Source organism: Epinephelus fuscoguttatus, linkage group LG2 (genome assembly GCF_011397635.1).
Source record: "Epinephelus fuscoguttatus linkage group LG2, E.fuscoguttatus.final_Chr_v1".
In the NCBI taxonomy this organism is placed as follows: Eukaryota; Metazoa; Chordata; class Actinopteri; order Perciformes; family Serranidae; genus Epinephelus; species Epinephelus fuscoguttatus.
Genome location: NC_064753.1, coordinates 32687380 through 32703081, shown reverse-complemented (window position 1 = coordinate 32703081; position 15702 = coordinate 32687380). Strand labels below are relative to the sequence as shown.

Sequence of the window (15702 nt, the reverse complement as noted above, 5' to 3'; positions counted from 1 at the left end):
CAATTCATAAAATTCTTCTTCCCATGTGCGAGAATTTTTAAGACTTTTGAAGACATTATAATACCAATTAAGGTTTTATTTTTAGATTAATGAATTCAATGCCTTGAACACACTGACCCTGACCAAAAGCGTGTGACAATACACAGACTACAATCATTCTAGTTTTTAATTTATCAGAATTAAATGTGTTTAAGTTGAAGGAAAATGTCCATTTATCCATGAGACATCACTGCTGAGATAATAAGTTACAACATGTTGGTTCACAGATGCTCATCTTTCCCTCTATTGTTTTTAATGGGGTCGATTCTGAAGTGCACTGTTGACTGTGACTCATCACTCTCTGATTTCCTATCAAAGCTGTGTCTGTGTCCTCTCTTTGTTTAAAAGAGGCCACAGTATCATGCACAGAGCCAGTGTGTGTTGACTACGAAGAGTCAAATATTTTAGGTCCCATTTACTGCTTTTTCATGCATGAAAAAATGTGCCTGGTGCTTATTCTTCACATCATTCACTTAGTATTCTGTGGTGCACAAACAACTTTAATGCACTAAATAATCAACGTAAAAACTATAATGATATAATTTAATATTGAGGAAAAGCTGCTGCTCTCTATCCAACACAAGGAAGATGAATTCTTTTATTTTCCATTGAAACGTAATAAGACCAAATTTCCTGTCTCTGAGGAGTTTCACCTTGAACTAAAATGTTACAGATTTAGAATGAATCTGTGAAATGGAATAAGTGGAGTCGAGTTTTAGCCCTGCGTGTTTACACAGTCCACTAGGAGCTTGTGAATTTATAGAGACCGCAGATTAGAGAGAATAGGGTGTTGTGTTTCCAGTCAGTCTTGGTTTAAGTCGGTTGTGAATAAGGGATTGCTAAAGTGAATGAGGGGCACTGCGGCTCTCAACGTTGAGCGGAGAAGCTCTACTGGGGCAGGATCAAAGAACTCAGTCATCCAAGGCTGCTGCTCAACCCAGACTTTAGTCAACCAACCACACACACTAATCTCTTGCCGAGGTCTCCACAGAAAAGCACCAACCAAACCGAACCTAATGGGCATCTACTATACAACCACAACAAACAAAAAGGGTAATACTGGAGAAACAAATGACTCCTCTCCAGTCCTGTGTTAACCTCTTAAACTCCCGCAGACCTGCTGGTTGGGTGTCAAAGACTCTGAATGTTCTGCTGAATTGCAGAGATGTATAAATGCTGAATGAGACACTTCAATTGATGTGAGGTGCAGCTATAAAACATCAGAGTATTTTATTATTTTACTCAATCTTAGTTAAAATATTGTAGCTTCAAGCAAAGCAAAGGAACCGAATGATTCATGAAGTAGGAAAGGTTTTTCTTTTTTGTACCTTAGAGCTATTTAAAAGGAAATTCTTATTTCAGAGAGTTAAGTTAGTATGTCTTATCCTTCACATCAACAGATTTGTGAAGGAAATAAGGTTTAGATTTTATTAATACAGTCTCTTGGAATGAGGGCCATTTGGAATTTAGCTGCACACCAGCATTTAACACTGAATACTTTAGGAGGGAAATCAATTCATTTCAGTGTTAGTCCTGCAATTAAATCTTATGCAAATTTGGTGAACTCTGACACATACATTCTTGCCAGTGACCAACAGCAAACTGCCTTCACGGTGCTGACCACCCTCCAAAATAAAGGAATCTGTCATGGCTTATTAGCTGTGTTGACAGACATTTTCAGGTAACACTGGGTTTATAGGGGTAACAGATTCAAAGTTCTACCATACATGCCAGTGAATAAGACTGATGAGATTGACCATTCTATTTCCTACTGCAGGTTGTCAAATACTGACGAATTGTCACACCCCTTGGTGTCCCATAGCGTTGACAGTCCATCCTTCAGTATATCTTTGTGACGCACAGCTGAAACACTTTGAAACAAGTAGTAACAACTAGTAACAGTCGCAGTTAGGTTAAGCCAACAAAATTATTTGGTTAAGTTCAGAAATAATATGACGTTTTGGATTAAAATAAGTATGTTTGTTACATAACGTAATGTGATGTAAATAGGTCACATGACCGATGTCAATGCATGACAACCGTACCCAAATCGCATAGTGTTACGTCAAAACAACACTGACCTTTGGCCTCACAAGGGATGCAGGTACGTAAGTGGCAGAATGTTACATTAAAACAACATCGACTTTTGGTTTCACCCAAGACATAAACTGTGATTGCCTGGATCAAAGTCTGGCTTTGTTTGACCCATCCACCTCATACACTGACTTTCTTGCTCTTTAAACTACATCAGTTGTGCTCTCATTGAATGTATTGCCATGGATGAATTTACATTACAGTTAGTTGAAAGCCTGGTGGCTGTCATCAAGACACTTCGGGGTACCTTTGACGTTGATATCACATGCATGGCAATGGGTGAGACAAAGCAGCGGTGTTTGACACCCTGCGAATAAAAACGGTCTGTAAAACATGTCTTAAGTCTAATTTTCTATTTAAAAAAATGTGTATATGTATATGAACAGAAATCTAAGACATGTTAAAAAAAAATAAGACAACAAATAACAAAGTAAAATAACTGACAGTTTCTCTGCTCCCAAACCACTCCACATAGCAGTTTCAATCTCAAACCACTTGACTGAGCATGAGGAACCTTTTATCATGGTTCATCCACTGCAATTAATCTTTGTGATGCATCTCTCTCCGCCTCTGTCTCTTTCACACATCCAGTGGTTCTGTCTTTATCTCATTCTCCGTCTTTCCAGGCTTCTCTCTCACACGCGCATAAACACTGTAAATATTTATCTCATTTCTTTCCATTAATTCGGGTTACCTCAGGGCACCCGCTGAGCCACAGCAGAGAACACTAATGCTTTCAGGGACTAATAAAACAAACCTGATGGGAGTGGTAGCCACACTGAGCCGAAGAAATGCAGAGTTGCAACACTGCAAAGTCAGTTGTGAGTTTCTTCCTCCATACTGTGCATCAATTGGACTGGGATATGACTGGACTCTGAGTCTCGTTGGGAGAATATAACGCACACTGAGAGATGGGGGAAAAGATTTCTCGGCCAGATGATTGGACGTTCAGAATAGCCAAACCTTAATTCTGGTGTGCAACAGTCATTTATGGCTTCAGGATTGCTCAATAATGCATCAAAACCCACAGGCCTCCAGGGGAAGCAGTCAGTAATCAAAAAGTAAGTTAAGGTTTTCATAATAGGGCCCTATAAATAACTGGGGACAGAAATGAGGGCATGTAAAATTGATGAGGGATGATTCAAACCCCATGAGGTGGAGGGAGCTTAACGCAAGGAGAAGGAATGTGATGTTGAGTGGCCTGGCAATATGGGCATGTGTAGAAGATGGAATAGCATAAGTGATTTGTGCCACCAGTGTCACTATATAACTGCACAGATATATGGACGTTGTTCTGGAGGCGCCGTCTTTGAAATGGTGCTGCTAATGGAGTAAAATACTTTAAAATACACTCCAGCTTTTTCAGTATTTTACTGCACATTTCAAACAATCCGGCAACACTTACATAACCTATGGCTACCAATTAAAAGTTTTACAGAGGAAAAGCTGAAACTTTTTATGTTGCAATTATTGGTTCTTTCTTTGGGTGTCAGAAGTATTGGTTCTGTGATACGTTTTCAACGCCATGTGTTTAAAACAGCACAATCTTCATAACTGATACATTTAATATTATCAAAAGTACCAAAGCTATAAAAAAACATATCTACTATTAGATTAATTAGATAAGATAATTACTAATAACATCATTACAAATGTGTTGGGATGTGTTCAGGGACTTTTCTGTACCAGCACTGAGTGCAGGTTTTTAATTGTATACTGTTTTGTCTGCCTGGGTCTTTTTTTTTTGCTGTAGTTTCACAAGAGGTATAATAATACTCTAATTGCATCAAAGTATAAAATTGTAGTATTGTGACATATATTTCTAGTCCCATGAATTATATCCATTCCTAAGAATAGCCTTAAATTAGGTTTGTCTTGAGTTTCTTGCATATTTTGAATCATATTTTTAGGGTAATCAATACCAGGATCTAGTGCTCATAAATTACATACATTTTCAATAATGAGCCTATTTTAGAAATTTGTCTTTTCTTATTAATTGTATACCTAAAAGTTGTTCTTTGGATCCTAATTGGGGATGCCCTAATTTTGAAATTCTGGGCTAATACCGATACCGATGTTTAAAATAACAATTTAGCCAATAGCTGACACCAATACAGATGTGTTTTTATTATTGTCATTGTTATTTACTCCCCTTTTGTGCCAGGGAAACACAGAAATCTACCCTATAAAAAAATATCTGACTGTTTTAAAGTCATTAAGCCCTTCCTAATACCAGGGACGAGTCAATATGCTTCTAAATGACATTTTCACTAAATAAATAAATGATTGCTAATAATTTCTTAAAATTGTTGGCTTAATAAATTCAAATTACAGTACTAATTGCTTACTGACAAACACATTGCATTACCTTGTCAAACCTGAAATATTTACGCATACATGGGGCCAAAAAGGTTGAGAGTCACTGCTGGACATACACTGCTTGTAGGCTATTTTTTTTTTTTATTCTTTCTCCACTAAACTAAACTATACAAAACCAAACTGAACCAAACCAAACCAAACCGAATCAAACCGAACAGAACCAAACCAAACCAAACCAAACTAAAGTAAACTAACCGAACCGACCTGAACTAAACTAAGTGGAGAACCTTAAAATCACAGGAACGTGAAAGGTTTTCTGTGTTTTCTGTAGCTTAGTTTAGTTTAGTTTAGTACCAGAGAACTTTTAAAGAACCAGGCTTAAAAACCCCTTTGTGTGGCACCAGTGCTATAAAGCACCTTAACTCAAGCCAAAAAATAATGAGAAACCAACATATTTCTGTGTATACAGAAACCAAAGGCCTAAGTATAGTTTTTCTGCATTTATTCCAGCTTGGCTGAAGTGAAGGAGAAAACCTACAGAAACATGAGTTTTATAACTTAAAGATTATGGGTTGAAACAAGCACCTAAAACAAAACTCCCACACATGCTTTCAGAAATGCAAAAGATGGTGTGCTTTCACATCTTGGCATTTTCTGCAGGATCCTGAGTTCTCCAGCAGTGTACCTAACACTAACGGCAGTCTACTGTGAAAAAGTATTTTGAAAAGTGTTTTAGAGCTAAGGCGTAATGAGGCCTTGAGAAGCATAACCTTTAAAAGTAACTTATTTGCTTGACTTTAAATAGACTCAATCTGATAATCTTTTACTGTGTGGTGAAATGAAGATTCCATTTGAGAGAATAGTGGTTGTCATCTTGCCATAACTACATAAAAAAAGGAAATCAAACTATTAAAGTGAACAGTAATAGGTCACAGAACAGTACAGAATTATTCTACACAGTAACCTTTAGGGATGTCTCAATCACGTCTATCTGGCCCTTATCCAAATCTGAGTCCTTTAATATTGAGCAGGTGCTAATACCAAGTCCTATCCAGTACTATATTTGCACTTATAATTACTTAATCACCGGCTGGATATACTACATCTGACACACCGAACAGCTGTAGCCTACTTAATCTGACACACCTTATTTTTTTCATGAGCAACTTGATCCAAATGCTGAAGGGCCTGGTTCTAAAATATTAAGTTTATAAACTTAAATTAATGATATCATATGAATGAAAGTTTAATTGCAGAATGTGACTGAAATTGTCGTGACACGATCGGCTGGAGAAAAGACGGATCAGTCTGTTGGAGCTGTGGGAACTTCAGAAACACTCATGATTGCACAGCAGCGTTACAGAGTGGGGCTTCTTCCCACACAAACTATCACTGGTCCAGTTAAGACAACGACTGGACATAGCACTTTAACCAAACAGACAAGTTTGATTTTTCATCCTGTTACACATGGAGTTAATTACACTGATATGACCTGCTACCTTCTATGGACGACAGACGAGGTGCAGACTTCCCTCTGTGTCACCGATAATGAGGAAATACAGTGAGTGTTGGATGGAGCAGTGAGTGACAACAACCCTGTACTGTTTGCAGTGGAAAAGCTAGGGTCTAGGTTCCATGTCTGAAGGATTACTTTTGCTTCCAAAGGTATCATATTGAAAGTGTTTGACGGAAACGGGTCTAAAGTCATGAAAAAAATCCCTTCATGCCTTAAAATGGCTGAGAGGTAACTCTACATCTTTGTCTCATTTAGTATTCACAGAATATGCAAATTAACCCGTCTCTCAGCCATTTGCCTGCAGCTCGTGCTTACCTGCTCACCTTTGACTCTGCTCATCAGACACACAAACCTCTGCTTGTAAACAGTAATAGATAACATGACTCAGCTTGACTACATAATTAAACAGCTGTGTTGATAATGTTAGATAAAGCGTGCTCTCTATCGCGACCTCTGACAAGTTAAAGTGAAAGTGAAGCTTAGTTTGCAAAATACGATACGTAACTACACAGTAACTACAGTAGTTCTCCTTTGGTACCTCTAGTTTTGCCACTGCATTATGCTAATAATATGGAAAGCCCAACCCCAGAAGTTGGCAGGTGTGGTTCCTTAAGTCTGTCACGTAACCCTGGAAGTCTGATCACGTGTTTTTGAGAGAGTCATTGCTTAACTGCAGTTCAAAGCTGAGATGCTGAGCCATTGCACTGACTGCTTGTCTCACTCATGGTATGTCCATATGGATGTGTAAACAAGGTAAAAACTTGATTTTCGCTGAAGCAAGTCTTAAAAGAGTTTACTGTAAAATAATGACGTCTTGACATCCTATGAAAATGAAGGCAAAGTATTTACATGCACACCAGGAAAGGATATACTGTATTATCTACATTCTGAGCACTGAAAATCATCTCTTCCATTTTAAAATCATACTGATTAATTAATTTTGCCAATTAAAATAAACAGCATTTGAATTCCAACTCTACTGTAGTTCCAGGGACACGCAGGTATTGTCCTCAGCTGGCTGCCAACCTGACAGATGGATCATTTAACACTCAGCGGTGACACACTTGAAAGAAACTATTCTTGGTGTTTTTTGGCCAGGTGAAATGTTCAGCTCTCTGATTCCAGCCATTTCCTTTCTGGTGCCTGTACACAGTTTTTTAGTTTGTACCAGACTTGATATCACATGAAGAGAGAAAAAAAATGAGTGAGATTTTAGCCATGCCGTTTGCCAAGGACCACAGAAAATGTACTGATTCAACATTCATTAGCATCTCTTTTTTGGTATTGAAGGACCTGCATTCCCTCTCCCATCTGCACATAGCAATTTCTTGCAGACATCTGAGAGACAGGAGAGGCTCAGAGATTTTTCTGTTACGTAAGGTCACGGCTGCAATTCACTGATTTTCTTATGTTTTTAAAAGCATGAACGACAAATTTGGTATTCCCTGTCAAGGAAAACGTTGATCAAAACCAGCCACTTTGATGCTTTTCACTGAAGTTCACATGAACCTGAGAGACTTTTGCTTTACATAAAAAATAGAATTTTAAATTAAGCAACTCATTCATTATGAGGAGAAAGAGCCATGGACTAGAATATACATGACTCACAGTATAAGTAGCACGAAGACGCTGTAGCACCTTGATCTAATACTGCGCAGCACGACTTGAGCTCTACAGACAGGTTTGCATTCAGGCATACAGAATGCCAATAACGGTTTTTCACCACAAAGCCACATAAGTGCTGTCTTGTTCTGTCAGTACGTGCGAGTAAATTCACAGAGGCTTTTTTGGGACAAGTAGAACACAACGCCAACACACTGCTCCATCAGTCAGTCAGGAGAAGCATATGTTTGTGAGAGTGGAACAACAGAAATGATAGCTAGTTAGACACACTTGTGGTTAGGTCTCATAAGGTAGCTGGTATGAGCCAAAAGAAAGAAAACTCCTCCAAAAAGTACTTTACTGGTGAGAAAGAGGGCCAAAATGTTTGAAGAGGAGACATGCTCATACAGCATCTTATTAAACAGCCCGTGATGATTAATCGTGGCATCAGTAATCTGTATTTACAAGTTTGACAGTGCTTGTCTGGAATATGTTTATTGAAAGTGGAAGCGTCTGGGATGCAAATTAATATGTATGTCATTCTCTGCATGTCAAACAGATAAATCAGGCTTACCATCAAACTTTTTATGCCTCGAGACAAATGTCGTCCTCATATTGTGGCTGCTCTCCTCGACCAAGTTCTCGAACTCCAGTTTGCTCTGCTGGTTGAGTTTGTCCTCCATCTCGGATGTGCAGCAGGTGTATCCCTGAGGACAGACACGCAGGTGCTCACCTGAGGGAGACAGAGACATAGAGCACTGTTTTTTTTTTTCTTTTCTTTTTTTACACACATCACTGCCACAGGATTCGGTTTTTCAAAAGGCTGAGCCGAGTCTTTGATCAAAACTCTCCTGTGATTTTGGGACTCTCATCACCAAAGCTATCAAAGAAGGACAGACCGTAACAAATGGGGAAGGATAATATTTGTCGGTACCCTGCTATCGTGTGAAACAGAGAGAAACGTTGATACAGCAGTGCATACACCTCGTGCAGGATTTCTTTTATATCACAGTCCAAAGCACCACAATAACAGCAACTGAGCTTGTGGAGAACAGTATGAAATTCATCACATGCAAGGCAGTGAATTCAGAAACCACATATCAGTTTCTAGAAAGTGTGAAGGCTAATCCAAGTAAAAGATATCAGTTAGAGCTGATCTTAAAACAGCATTTATTGATTTTTTTTGGTCACTTGGGGCCAGCACAACTGTAAACACATTGACCTTCATCACCTTATAAACAAACGTGTTAGCTTATTTATACATCTACCAGACACCAAGCAACACATGCATCCATTTAGAGGCATGCTTCTGGCCACCTGTATTGCTGCTGTGTTGGATTGCTTCCAAGTCATGTACTTCAAACATTTCCAGTAACTCCAAAGCACTGTAAGGTCCAAAAGCGTTTTGAAGAGAGGTAGATGGAATCACTTCCAAAATAGCCAAACTTCGACCAATATCTGCTGACATTTGGCCTCTCAAAAACAACATTTTCACTGTGGTCAAAAAACTGTTTGCCAACTAGCTGCACACAAAGGGAGCACTCACAATCTAACACCACCATAAATTACATTTATTCATAAAAGAAAGTTGCTTTACTTAAAAAAAGGACTAATTATTATCCCATGAATCACTTTATTGAAATTCAAGGATTTTGTTGATTCTTTTTTTTTTTTACTGTGATGGTGTCAAAAAATATCTCGTCAGACATTCAAAAACCTCAGGAGACACTTCAAATGTAAAAATGATAATTATAATAATAACAATTTTTTTAAACTCACTCTCCTTTTAGCTCTGTTTTGGTCTCCACCAACTGCTGAAGGAAATATGTGGCTCTTTAGCTGCTAAATGCTTAAGTGTGTTCACCACCTGGTCTGGATGTTTTGTGCTCAGCAGGAAGTGTTCAGTGGGTTTATGGAGCTTTTTTTTTTTTTACTGTGGTTAAAATCGGATGAGTTGTGACCCACAGTAAGATGTTGACCAGCAAAACAAATCAATGAACTCAGAGACACTATAAAGCAAAGTGCTGAAGAGCTGAGGGGAACCACGGAGACGGATGATACTTCTCTATGAGGGACCCCTTTCACACCACACTTACCACACTTATTTGATTATGTTGATAAAAAAATATTGATTAGTGCAGCTTTAAACAGGAATATTCAAATGTTAGAAGATGAACTTCTGTGCTCCCTTGTATCTAAACAATCTCAATATAAAATTTTAGTTCCCTTAAGGCCTTGACACACCAAGCCAACGTTCGGTCGTCGGTCAAAGTTGGCCCATTGGTGAGCGTCTGCCACCCTCATTGGTGCAATGTGTCCCAACCCGTCGCCCCTCATCGCTCCTGTTAGCTTTTTATTTTGTTTGGTTTTTTTTGGGTTTTTTTGGCTGATTACAGCACAGCAGAGCCTGTTGGTGTAAATAATTACTCTAGAATTACTCGAGAATAGAACGAGAAGAGAAACGGAAGTGAGCAAACAAAGAGCTAAAGAGGGAGTGAGACGAAAACAAACTTGTTACGTAAGGTAAGATTATTTTTCTTTAGCCATTGCGCTTTTTAGCAGAAACATTAAGTGATAGTTTGTGCTATTGTTCACTGACACACTGTAAATATGCTTTGTTCTTTCAACATTGGATTTTTTGTTAATGTGCTAACTGGCTAACTGGCTAATTACCATCAAGATGGTTCTCAGTTTTCCCTTTTGAATAAGGATTTAAGACTGCTGCCATCTGCTGGTATGAAAAGTTATTTCCTCTCACACAGGAACATAATGTAAGTACTCGTTGACCATCAGCTGTAGTCTCTGCGGTGCGTTAATGTGCACCTTTTTTGGCCAAGACACAGCGATGTCAGGCAATGCAGTCAATACTAGTCCTCTGAAGTCAGTTTGGTGTGTCTGGGCCTTTGGAATTTAAGAAAATATTTATGTGTTATTTGTTGATAATGCTACTTGCTGAGCTTGTGACATTTCCACCATTGAGACTTTGGCAGTCACCTCAAAACAATTAAACAACCTCAAAAGTAACAGCATCTCATTCTGAAAACATTATTACTCAGGATATGTTACTTACTTTCATATCAAAGTACTCCCCATTGGAAAAGTCCACAGTGCTAGCTCTATGGATTATCACCACCAGGGATCCATCAGCATTAGGCAAGTTAAATTTAGTCCGTTCAAAGACTTTCATAAAGCCACCTGCAATAAAAATTTAAGGCCAATTTCAAAATAACCTAATTTGAATAAAAGAAACATGAGCTATCAATTAGTCCTGGCATAATGTGCCGACCAGGTCTCCTGCTCCCTCATTTGACTCATATGGTTGTTGTTTTGTCACCGTGTTCAGACACCTCGCTACCTCTGCTTTCCGTGTAGGCGTACAGCCAAATGTTGAGAAATCTGTTGCTGCTGACCCTGGTGCTGGTATCAGAGACAGGGGAAGAGACACAGTGGAGATGAGGGAAGAGCTGAACTGGGACATAACTGCTGTTGGTTAGCGTTTTCTGTTGTTGCTGCTGTTTATGCGATTTTGTGTTTCTCACTCTGCATGTGGGCTTACACTGTCTTGATTCCCATTGTGCAGAGTTTGAAAAACTTTTTGGAAAAAAAAAACACATGGAGACTTGTAGGCACTACTTGAATAACTAATTCTTGTTGAATCTGTACTTCCTAATGTTGTCCAGGGTGCAGTGACAGCTAGCTAGCAGACAGCGGATCCTCTGCTTTGAGCATTCCGGCTGTAAACAAAATATTGTGTTGCTGGATCCATTATCTTGATATGCATGACGTTAATGCAACCTGGAGGACTCAGTTTATCAAAAGGCAACTGCTGCTAATTGGTTTTTAAATAGAATTTGTTCAGTTCTTTGCATGCTGTAACCAAAATGCTGTCCAATGTACTGGTGTAGCAGCAGAATGATCAGAGGTGGAGATTTCAAAACCTTACCATATAAAAACCAATATCATCTGCATGAACAGGTACTGCTAAGGGTGAGTGATGAAATACCTTTTATTCAGATAAATAGCTCCTTTAAAAAGAAACAGAAAATACTTAGTTTGTTAACTTTATAAAGTTAGGTAGTACAAAACTGTAAACTCTTCACTCTTCATATATAATGTGGTGTCGATGCTTCAATTCAAAATGCGTCAAAGAAACAGTGTGAAATGTTTCTGGTGCATGACCGATTGGATAAAGGATTATTCAAGGTGAGTTAATAGTTTCAGTCCTTTGAATATCTCTGAGATGTCTCCATAAATTGAGTAGTTGCACACAAGGACAATTAAAGCAGTCGGACTGATGGAAGAATCAAACGTTGACAATATGAGTCCACATAAAGTGTATACAGTAAACCATGGTGTAAACTTGGTGTAAAGGAACTGTCTGTATGATTCAGAAACATAAGTGTTGGATCTGAGGGAGGCTATTAAATAAATTGTCAGATCTGGAGAGTTCACCAGAGAGCAGCAGACATTATTAAGAAAGTGAGAAAATGTGAAACAATACTTTTGGTATTCAACCTTGCTTTTGGAAAGACAACATTCAGTAAATTACCTCGCACATCTAAAAACCCTCTCATTAAAAATGAAGGGTTACTCTCATATCTGTGGATTCCTCTCTGTGTATAAAGAGTGTAAGTGTGAAAAAGGGCATGGATTACATAAATGGAAGAGGGAAAAAAAAGATTCTGAAGTCTGATGAAATAAAAAATTCAGCTCTGCAGCCACAATGCCCAGCGCTATCAGGCAGACAGACAGGCTTAACCCATCATGCATTTAACACAATCTCTATCTTGGAGCATGTGATGACAGCATCACCAGGCAGGTGTGCTTTTTAGTATCAGGCAGAGACATGTGAGATTAGAGAAAATGATGATTCGAGCCAGATAACGCCAGATTCCTGAAGCAAACTTTGTGGCAGTGCTGAAAAAACCTTTGGAAGAGACAGTCACGTCCAAAGGGGCCAGATGCATCAAACTCTGCGTAGCACACACAGTTGTGAAACTAAACAGAGACAGAAATATGCATACGTTAATAAAGCCAAACATCTGTTTTCTAAGGATGCTTTCACACCTGCCCTGTTTGGTACGTTTCAATTGAACTGAAGTTCGTTTGCCAAACTTGTGCAGTTCGTTTGGGCAGGTGTGAACACGGCAATCGCACTTGGGTGTGCACCAACACAAGCGGAATGTGACCTTGTTGAAGAGGTGGTCTCTGTCCAGTTACAAACCAACTCTGGTGGGGTTCATTTGTGGTGAGAACGTGTTCTGTCCTCGATCCGAACCAACTGCAGTCACATGACACATTGTTTGTGTTAAACATGAGCATGTTACAGTCCTGGAGGATTATTAATGTGCACCTCCTCCTGTACTGCCTTAATATGCACATTCAGCACATCTAATGCATCAAAACATTGTTTTCTAGTTGGAGCCGCGCCTCGTTTTCAAACTGTATGGTTTGCCTAAAATGAACAATGACAGCAATATAGTCCACAATGACCAGCGCTAAAATCAACCTGCACAGTTGTCCCTCCATTGTGACATTAGAAAGTGTCGCATTTATCTTGCAAGTGTACTCTTCTTCAATGCTCGTTTACTTCCTGGATTTTTCCCGCATGGAAATTCTGACCAATCAAGAGCAGCTTTCGCACGCAGACATTTGATCTGGTCCACTTGTAAATGCTGCCGTGAGAACATGAACCAACTCTAGGCAATTATACAGCTTTGTAACAAAATTAGTCCCTGATTTAGACCAAAGCAAGACTACTCTAGGTCTGAAAGCACCCTAAGTCTCAATCATTGTGGAGTTGGTTGTAGCCTAAAATCCACTCCTACATGCATGTGCATGGTGATAGTTGTTCCTGCTACACTGCTTATTAGAACTCTCAATTAGAAATACAGCAAAGAAGAACAATTGTACAGACACTGACACATCGGCAAGGTCCTCCGATGGTGCCAGAGCAGCTGTCATTACGCAAGGCTGTGGTTATTTGGAGTTCCATACCATTAACTCATGATGTAGTAATTTTACGATACTGAGATCTTTAATATATTACGGTTATTTAGTTTTCTTCCTTGGTTTGAAGCAAAGAACAGCAGAATATATTTAGTTAACATTAACAATAAAAGAGAGCAAGACAGCACCGGTGGTACTGGCATAGTGCTGCAGAAAATAAGCACCGAAACAGTTTCAAATATTCAGAATCGACATGTTAATACATTTATATTTTTGACAACACTAATCATGTTTCTAAATCAATTTGCAATCATCATTACTATTAAAGGGCCAGTGTGTAATATTTGGCATGGTTTATTGTCAATCTGAATCTGAATCTGAATCTTCTACCCATTAATATGTTTATACAAGTGTATGATCGCTATAAAATAAAATTCGTTTGGTTTTCGTAGCCTTATAGTTATGCTTTTATATATATATATATATATATATATATATATGTATGCAAGGGCCTTGCTTTAGAGAGGTCGCCATCTTGTGCCGCCATGTATGTACGGCAGACCGAGCGGACAATCCAGCCAGCCAGAGAACGCGTTTCGCGTGTATAAATGAACCAACAAAGACAGCGGAAGGAAGGAAGGAGGAGGAGGAAACAGCAGAGAGTGTTAGTAGTTCATCGATGGAGAGTAGTGAAAAGTTTTTTTAGTTATAAAGTTTGCGAATGGACCACACTTACCACGCAACAGGAGAGAATGAACCCGAACCGTCATCTGCGAGGAAAAGAAGACGCAACTTCACTCCTTGTGATGCACTCTCTGCGGCGCTTTTCCTCCTGATGATATATCTCCCCAACAATGGTAGCACCAAATCCCATTCTGTGCATTCAGCCTCTCTTCTCGCCTGCTCAGCATCAAATACATGGAGTTCCTCATCTGTATGCTCCGGCTCAAACAGGTATGGCTCTGGGTCTGTCTGCTATAAGAAACTCTTCAAAATCGCGTTCAAAGTCGTCCATTGCAGCTACTATAGTCTGGAGATATTGCTAGGCTAAATAAACAGCTGAGCTCTGTTTACCAGCTACGCTGTCAGTCAGTGTGCGGGCTGGAGATTGAGCAGAGAGGGGAGGGGGGCCCCCACTCAGTATGGTAAACGAGTATGTGTGTAAAGTTTTGCAGTGTGTCTGTTATGCTAGAAGAGTCAGAGTTTGGGACGGAGTCTTTTACCCCCTGGAGTGTTACCGGAGTTTCTGGAGTGCTCAAATAAACTGGCCTTTTTCCCGAATGCTCCTCTGGTCTCCTGCTCGTGAGTGATTCATTACAATATTGTAACATGGTTTAGATTTCTAAATAAACATTCACCTCGTCGCTAGATAGACCTACTCCTGAAAAACTCGTGCGCAAGGCTTTTTGTCCCTACGAGGCCGCCGTCATTTACCCGACGGGAGGGGTGAGCGAGTGAGCCCTGCAATCTAGAATTTGGCCACTGATGTCACTGTTTTCAACCCATTTTACACACTGGTCCTTTAAACATCAGAAGAATGATCCATGATTCATTCATACACATCATGTTAGGACTGAGTTTAGAAAGTGCTTAACAAGTGAGGAAAGAATTAAACGCCCACTAACAGGGTGAAAGAATGATAAAAGTCATCATTCATAAAGATAAAAAAATAACTTTATAAATGCACCTTTGATTGGCATTTTTGGCAAGAATGTAGCATGTGAAAATAATAACAGTGAAATTGGCAAACAACCTAAGAACAATGTTACTCACCTCTACTCACATTCAGTCTCCACCTCGTCATCTCACCCCCAGCTATCTCAGCTTAAACCCTGTGTACGCCTGGTCTGAAGTCTGCATGAGATGCGCACATTCTCAGCACGTTCTTCCAGTATAAACACCAAGTCTTGTGAGGGGAAAAGGTGTGTGCATGTTTTGTGTGTGAACACATTGTGTATACATCTAGCCCCTTGATAGTTTTAGGACAAGAGTGTAAAAGTCCATTGGTGACCCAACCCACGTAAAGACTTAAATCAAGCAGAGAATTTGATGTGTGCAATGACTTGTACTGAGCAACCTCACAAATAACCCAACCAATTTGACCAATTTTGACTAAATTTGCAGGGATACATGTGATAAAATGCCTAAATCCAGAGGTACCATACACAAAGTAAACTGCCAAA

At 39.3% G+C, this 15702-nt stretch overlaps 1 protein-coding gene across 1 annotated transcript in view; it reads right to left on the bottom strand.

Moving 5' to 3' along the window:
- LOC125903215 (glypican-6-like) overlaps positions 1 to 15702 on the bottom strand; it is a 235236-nt gene that overhangs the window by 178279 nt on the left and 41255 nt on the right. The window contains exon 2 of the mRNA XM_049599991.1: positions 8145 to 8303. Coding sequence (XP_049455948.1) covers positions 8145 to 8303 — 159 coding nt within the window. The remainder of the gene's footprint in view (positions 1 to 8144; positions 8304 to 15702) is intronic.